Source organism: Hypanus sabinus, chromosome 16, assembly GCF_030144855.1.
Source record: "Hypanus sabinus isolate sHypSab1 chromosome 16, sHypSab1.hap1, whole genome shotgun sequence".
NCBI lineage: Eukaryota > Metazoa > Chordata > Chondrichthyes > Myliobatiformes > Dasyatidae > Hypanus > Hypanus sabinus.
In genome coordinates, this window is record NC_082721.1 from 84,429,407 (window position 1) to 84,437,946 (window position 8,540).

An 8,540-nucleotide genomic window follows, 5' to 3' on the forward strand; every position below is an offset into this window, starting at 1 on the left:
GGGTGCAGAGTAGATTCACAGGAATGATCCTGGGAGAGAAGCTCTGGATCTGTAATGGGTTGCATTCACAGATCTTATTAAAATCTACCAAATACTGAAATGTCTGGATAGAGTGGAGATGGTGTTTCCATTAGTAGGAGAGTCTGGAATCCAAGGCATGTCCTCAGAATAAAGGAACATCCCTTTAGAGCTGAGATGAGGGTGAATTTGTAGAGTTTGTTCCCACAGTGGGCTGTGGGACAGAAATCATTGGGTATGTTTAAGGCAGATATTGGTAGGTTCTTGATTGATAAGGGGTTTAAAGGTTTTGGGGAGCAGAAGGGAAAATAGGGCTGAGAGAAAATATCAGCCGAGATTGAATAGTGGAGCGGACTTGATGGGCTGAATGGCTTAATTTTGAGATACAGTGTGGAGTAGGTCCACCAGGCCTCACCACCCAGCAATCCCCCAATTCAATCCAGTTATGTTCCTATATCTCATGGGCTTGTGGTTCCACAGACCTGGATCTGAGCCTGGCCTCTGATGCAGCATATGTGGAGATACATTCATTTCCTCTGAGCGCTCCAGCTTCCTCCCAACCCCAAAGACCCACTGGTAAGTTCATTGGATACTCCAAATTATGTTGACGGTGGATGATGACAAAAGGGATCAAAATTAGTTTGTGAGTGAGAGGGAACGTTATAGGGGCACATGGAAATAAAGGGAAAGGGAGTGAGACTCTTAGGCCCAGTTGCTTCCCTGAGAGCTGGCATGCAGCCAATGGGCCAAATGGCCACCTATTTGTTGATATTGCACAATTCCCTACTAATTTAAAGGCGATGCAAACAGTATAATAATGCAGTGAAAACAATCACTTCCTTCACGAGGTCGGAAGCTACAAATACACAGTGCACTGGGTGCCACAAAGAATGCTTTATACTCAAAGTCCACTTACAAGCAAGCTCAATTGAAGGCCAGTTGTTGTGGAAGGGATACGTGGCTTTTAATATGTTTGTTTAGACAGGAAAGGAGGTAAGGTCTGAAGGCCATCTCCCTGTCAACTTGCTGAATGCGTGGCTGCTTTTTTGTTCAGTAAACATCACTGGAAGGGCTCAATGCAAAATCGAGGTCACCTGCTGAAACTGACTCACTCCTTGTTTGCATTCCAGGTTCTCTCGGCACTCTCGTGTTTCCTCAAGGGGCGGTTCGAGTCTCGGTGTCTGCAAGTCGACACGGGCAAAAGAGAGGCCTGGATCTGGAGAGAGAAAGAGGAGGAGCCTGACCCATGGAAGGACAGAAGAACGGGTTCAACACTTCCTACGCCGACATCCAGAGGTCGATTTTGCCTCCGCTCTTTGGGGTGGAGTTTGTCGTGGCCTTCATCGGGAATTCCCTGGCGATCATCCTGTTCCTGAGACAGAGGAGGGCATGGCATTCGGGCATCATCTATGCCTTCTGTCTGGCCGTGAACGACCTGCTCTACGTCATCACTCTGCCCATGCTGGTCGTGTACTACTCCATGGGCAAGCACTGGGTGTTCGGGGTGGCCCTGTGCAAAATCGAGCGATTCCTCTTCACCTGCAACCTGTGCGGGAGCGCCCTGTTCATCACCTGCATCAGCCTCAACCGCTACATGGCCATCGTGCACCCCATGTTCACCCATAACCACCTGGAGCTAAAGCACGCCAAGATCGTGAGCCTGGTGGTCTGGCTCATGGCCTGCACCATAACCTCACCCATGCTTGTGTACTCCAAGGTGAAGGTGAAGGGGAACAATTCCGAGTGCCTGGGCTCTGCCAGCGATGAGGATTTGCAGAGTTACTTCCCCTACAGCCTGTCCCTGGCGGTGCTGGGCTGCCTCATCCCCTTCCTCGTCACCTTCGCCTCCTACCTCTCCATCTTCAAGGTGGTGCTTCACATTCAGAGCATAGACAACCTGGAGCGCAGGAAGGTGGGCCTGCTGGTCTGCACCGTCGTCGTGCTCTACGCCATAAGTTTCATCCCTTACGTGGTCTTGCGCAATGTCAACCTTTACCGACGGCTGCATGTTCTGGACCCGCACGGCCCCAGCCCCATCTACAAGGCCTACCAGCTGAGCAAGGGCCTGGTCTCCCTCAACAGCTGCATCCACCCGCTGCTGTACGCCTCCCAGATGGACAGTCTGAGGGAGATGTGCATGGGCTGCGGTAGACAGAGAGTCAACACGCAGGAGCATTGACCACACCCCCGGAACAATCTTCCGTAATGTCAGCTGCTAGAGTTTGTCCTTCCTTCAAGGATAGGGCTGTCCCTGGTGATTATGGAACAGAGTCACAGATCTATGGGTTGGCGGAGGCTGGTTGGCCCATTGGTTGAAAACAGGCCTCCTAGCACTAATCTCCTGACATTCCTGATGTAGGTTCTTGACCCGAAACCTCCACTACCCCACTGCCTCCACAGATGCTGCGTTCATTCAGCGCTTTGCTGCAGATTCTGAAATCTGTCGTCTCTGGTGTCTGCGGACTAGACCCACTCCTGGAACTGACTGCGGTGAGGGGGCGGGCCAGTGTGACCGGCTCGGCTGGAGTCGGCGTGGATGTAAATGGGTTGTAACTACCCTGCAACCTCTACAGGCAGAGAGGAACAAGGAAGGAGAGTCAGCACCATCCGCTGGACGTGGGGGTGGCGGCCACATCCCGAACTATCGGAGGCTAAAAGAAAAACTCAGCCAATCCAGCACTGGCAAGCCAACAACAAGAGATTCTGCAGATGCTGGAGATCTTGAGCAACGCACACAGGACGCTGGAGGAACTCAGCAGGTCAGGCAGCATCTATGGAGAGAAATAAACAGTCCTCATTTCAGGCCGAGAGTGTCACTATTTTCCCCTCCACTCCTCCATCTGCTTATCATCCCTCCTCATTTAGATCCACTTTGCTACCTCTTGCTCCACTTCACCCCCTGTCCTCTTTATACTGACTATCCCCCCCCCACCCCAGCCCCCGGAATATAAATTTCACGGCATATGCCAGTGATATTCAACCTGATTCTGATTCCCTACCCTCGGCCCGCAATATCGACTGTTTAGTCCCCTCCACAGGTGCTGCCTGACTTGCTGAGTCCCTCTGGCATTCTGAGCGTGCTGGGAAACGCAGACGGTCTGACGCCCGGCTCACTTGTAGATCTGGAACGCAATCTGTGGGCTCAGAGTGCAGTGAAGCCGGAGCACTCAGGGTCAAGGACTGGAGTGGATCTGTGCCTGAAGTCAGGATAAGTTCATGTATTTCCTGTATCCTTTTAACACACTTTTAATGACTATGTAACCTGCTGTTCAAAAAAATGAAATAAAAATGTTTGGATTTTATAAAATTATGTGAGGTATGGAGAGAGCGAATGGTCAGTCATTTCCCCAGGGTGTAAGTATTATGTCACTGGTTAGGATACAGGACCATAAGACATAGGACCAGATTTAGGCCACTCGACGCATCATGTCTGCTCCATCGTGACTGGTTTATTACACTCGACAACAATATTCCTGAATACCTTCGGGTGTATCTAATGGACTTCGGGTGTATCTAATGGATCGTGAAAATCACCGAGAAATTTCCCTTTTACATACCATTTTCTTGAAATTGCCTATATTTCTTATTTCAATTCATAATTCAAATCAATTAGAATGTTGCCTGCAATATAAGCTGAAAAGTTTTCTCCCGTGCCCAGGCGTGCTTAGCCGGGGCAGATGCTGCATGGCAGGACAGGATTTAGAAAGCCACGCACACATCACTTTAGGCATTGTTTTTACATTTATATCAGTTTGCTTTCACGTTGATATGCAGGCTCTACGAGCATGGCATAATGTGTGTACTCATTATATTGAAGTAATTGTATTTCCAGGAGTATTTGTGATGGCAAAATGTCTCACCAATGCTGCAACTGCCATGATACTTCCTGTTATATTTGTGGCAAGTATACCCTTAAATCTCAGATCGGAGCATGACTCCTCTTATTAAGAAGGTGTAGGAGCTCTACTTTGGGTGTAAAACTGGAGACCAGGACAAAGCCTAGGTTCCTCACATTTTTTGTGCAACATGTGCTGTCGATCCTAGAGCTTGGTTCAGAGGTGCTCGGAGGTCAATGCTGTTCATGGTCCCAATGATAAGAGGATCATGTGACAGACTGCTACTGATGAAAACTAAAAACTCTGCTAAAAACAAGAAACCTTATGAACCTCCTCAGGACCCTCTCCAATGCCACCACATCTTTTCTTAGATAAGGGTATTGCAGCAATTACTTGAAAGTAAACCAAAGCCACTGAGAGACTGAGTACAGAAGTTGACACCATGATGCACCATCAATAACTTTTGGAGACGTGAGGCGAGATAGGCTTTTATTGGCTGGAAGAAAGCACCGTCAGCAGCAAGAGACCATCACACAACATCCTGGAGACTGAGGGAGGAGCAGTGCCTCCAATCGTCTTTATACAGGGGTCTGTGGGAGGAGCCACAGGAGCAGTCAGCTGGGGGGGGGGGGTTGTCTAGACAGGTATATGTAGTTCACCACACACTGTATGACACACTCCTTCTCAGTCACCTGCCCCACACCCCTCCTGCGGTGCTCTGCTCTCACCATTCCCAACATCCTTACAGACTCCACATTTACAAACTTACTCTCCACTCCACTTTGACATATACAAGTCTAAACCAAAGTCTCTCTGTCTCTGTCTCTATCTGACTCTCTCTATCTCTCTCTATCTCTATCTGACTCTCTCTATCTCTATGTATAATCTCTATCTCTATCTCTCTTGCTATATATATATATATATATATCTAAGACTTTTGCACCGTACTGCACAACAGGAAATGCCCCAAAACTAACTCCTGCAGAACACCACTTGTCACTAGAAGCCAATTAGAATTGGCCCCCTTTGTTCTGAGTCACTGCTTCCTGCCAGTCAGCCAATTTTCTATCCATGCTAGTATATTTCTTGCAACATTATTGGCTTTAATCTGGTCAAGCGGCCTTATGTGTAGCACCTTGTCAAAGGCCTTATGAAAATCCAAATTAACAATATCCACTGATACTCCTTTATGTATCCTGCCAATATTTCCTCAAAGAATTCCAACAGCTTTGTCAGGCCAGATTTGCCCTTGACTTTGGCCTATTTTATCACATACCTCCAAGTACCCTGACACCTCATCCTTAACAATGGACTCCAATATCTACCCAACTACTGAAATCCGGCTGACTGGTTTATAATTTCCTTTCATCTGCCTCCCTCCCTTGTTAAGGAGTGGAGTGACATTTCTAATTTTCCAGTCCTCTGGAACTAATCTAGAAATTAGTGATCCTTGAAAGCTCGTTTCTAATGCATCCACAATCCCTTGCGCTCTTTCAGAACCTTGGGGTGTAGTCCATCTGGTCCAGGTGACTAACCTACCTTCAGACCTTTCACCTTCCCGAGAACCTTCTCATTAGTACTAGCAACTTCAGTCACTCCTGCCCCCTGACACTCTTGACTTTCTGGTATACCACTCGTGTCTTCCACAGTGAAGACTGACACAAAATACTTGTTAAGTTTGTCCCCCATTTCTTGGTCCCCCAATACTACCTCTCCAACATCATTTTCCAGTGCTCTGATATCCGCTCTCGCCTCTCTTATCCTCATAGAATCTAGAACATCACAGCAGAGTAGAGGCCCTCCGCCCCATGATGTTGTGCCAACCTTTGACTTTTGATCTGAACAGCCTGTGCTGTTCCATGGACGTGCCCAAGTAGCGTTTAAAGGTGTTGAGGGTATCCGTTGATATTACCCTTCCAGGCAGTGGTTGCAAGTAAAAGTTTCTCAGTCCTTCCCACCCTCCCCCTTATTCCTTCCACCAATAACATCAAAGCCCCCCTTCCCCCACCCCACCCTGTTATTTCAATCCTCTGTGTAATGCAATAGCTTGTTCAAAGTTCAAAAGTTTGAAGTCAATTTATGATCAAAGTATGTATGTGTGGCCCTATGCCACCCTGAGATCCACTTTCTTGTGGCATTCACAGGAGAACAGGGAAATGCAACAGAATCTATGAAAATGATGCCCAAAGACTGACAAAGAACTGATATGCAATAGAAGGTAAGCTACGGAAATACAAAAAGTAAATAAATAACTCTGGGAAGATGAGTTGTAGCGTCATTGAAAGTGAGTCAGTTCCGAATTGAGGTGAGTGAAGTTGTCCATGTGTCCATGTCAATCTTGCCAATGTCCCTCACAAAGTCTCCCTTCAGGCTCCTTTCCTCACAATTGCAATCTTCCAACCCTTCACCCTCTCCAGTGCAGTCCCAACTTTGACCAGAACTGTGTGGCCTAACTGGTTCTAATTTATCCTCCCAGTTTTTGTGTCCGTTGCCTCTTCTAACGAAATAAAACCTCACACATGCCTTTCAAACCACTTACCAATCTGTTCTGTTAAACCAAAGGCACTCTGGAAAAATGCTCCAAGCTCTCTCCATCTCTCCACATCCTGCCGTTTACTTTGGAAACTCCCAGAAACATAGAAAATAGGTGCAGGAGTAGGCCATTCAGCCTTTCGAGCCTGCACCGCCATTCAGTATGATCATGGTTGATCATCCAACTCAGAACCCTGTACCTGCTTTCTCTCCATACCCCCTGATACCTTTAGCCACAAGGGCCATATCTAACTTCCTCTTAAATATAGCCAATGAACCAGCCTCAACTGTTTCCTGTGGCAGAGAATTCCACAGATTCACCACTCTCTGTGTGAAGAAAGTGTGACGTTGTGCTTTATAAGCACAAGAGATTCTGCAAACGCTGGAAATCTTGAGCAACATACATAAGATCAGCAAGTCAGGTAGCATCTATGGAGTGGTAGACATTTTGGGTCAAGATCCTTCGTTACTTTTGTCTGGATTAAGTTCCCTTTCCCCAGCCCATCTTTCTGTTCACTGCCTCTTTCCTTCTCACTGCCAGCTCCATGCCCAATAGCTATCTCACCTGCAAACTTACAGTGCCTGTAAAAAATATTCAACCCTCTCCCCCCCCCCGGAAGTTTTTATGTTTTATTGTTTTACAACATTGAATCACAGTGGATTTAACTTGGCTTTTTGACACTGATTAACAGAAAAAGATTCTTTCATGTCAAAGTGTCAAATCAATTACAAATATAAAACACAAACTAATTGATTGCGTAAGTATTCATCCCCACATGGAATCATCACTGCTGCAGCCAATTGGCTTTAGAAGTCACATAATTAGTTAAATAGAGATCACCTGTGTGCAGTCAAGGTGTTTCAATTGATTATAGTGAAAATACACCTGGATCTGGGAGGTCTAACTGGTGAGTCAGTATCCTGGTAAAAACTACACCATGAAGATAAAAGAACACTCCAAGCAACTCTGCAAAAAGGTTTTTGAAAAGCACAAGTCAGGAGATGGATACAAGAAAATTTCCAAGTCACTGAATATCCCTTTGAAATGGAAAGAATATGCTGTAAATCTGTGTACAGCAAGCTATCCACAAAAACTGAGTGCCCATGCAAGAAAGTGACTAGTGAGGGAGGCCACCAAGACAACTCTGGATGAGTTAGAAACTTCAGCGGCTGAGCTGGGAGAGACAGCACCTACAACAACTGTTGCCCGGGTGTTTCACCAGTCACAGCTTCATGGGAGAGTGGCAAAGAGAAAATCAGTGTTGAAAAATTCGCATGAAATCACGGCCAGAGTTTGCCAGAATGCATGTCAGAGACTCTGAAGTGGGCTGGAAAAGGTTCTGTTGTCCTTTTTGGCCATCAAACCAAACACTGCACATCATCAAAAACACACCATCCCTACCGTGAAGCATGGTGGTGACTGCATTGTGCTGTGGGGATGCTTCACTGCAGCAAGCCCTGGAAGGCTTGTGAAGGTAGAGGGTAAAATGAATGCGGCAACATACAGGGAAATTTTGGAAGAAACCTGATGCAGTCTGCAAGAGAACTGTGTCTTGGGAGAAGATTTCTTTTCCAGCAAGACAATGACCCCAAACATAAAGCCAAAGCTACACAGGAAAGGCTTAAAAACAACAAAGTTAATGTCCTGGAGTAGCCAAGCAGAGAATTTGTGGTTGGACTTGAAAAGGGCTGTTCTCTCATGATCCCCTTGCAATCTGACAGAGCTTGAGCAGTTTGTAAAGAATGGGGAGAAATTGCGGTGTCCAGATGTGCAAAGCTGATAGAGACCTATCCACATAGACTCAAGGCTGTAATTGCTGCCAAATACTGACATGAAGAGGGTGAATACTTATTAAATCAATTAGCAAACACGAGGAAGTCTGCAGATGCTGGAAATTCAAACAGCAACACACACGAAATGCTGGTAGAACACAGCAGGCTAATACACTGCTGTGTTAGCCTGCTGTGTTCTACCAGCATTTTGTGTATGAAATCAATTATTGTGTTTTATACTTGTAATTAATTTAGATCATTTTGTAAAGATCTGTTTCCACTTTGACATGAAAGAGTCTTTTTCTATTGATCAGTGTCAAAAATTCCAATTAAATCCATGGTGATTCAATATTGTAAAACAATAAAACATAAAAACTTCCA

At 46.2% G+C, this 8,540-nt stretch overlaps 1 protein-coding gene across 1 annotated transcript in view; it reads left to right on the forward strand.

Annotated features, from left to right (window-relative positions):
• Positions 1–3,304, forward strand: part of LOC132405927 (suppressor of SWI4 1 homolog) — an 85,772-nt gene extending 82,468 nt beyond the window's left edge. The window contains exons 13-14 of the mRNA XM_059990907.1: positions 499–594; positions 1,272–3,304. Coding sequence (XP_059846890.1) covers positions 499–594; positions 1,272–2,197 — 1,022 coding nt within the window. The 3' untranslated portion in view covers positions 2,198–3,304. The remainder of the gene's footprint in view (positions 1–498; positions 595–1,271) is intronic.
• The last annotated feature ends 5,236 nt before the right edge of the window (positions 3,305–8,540 follow it).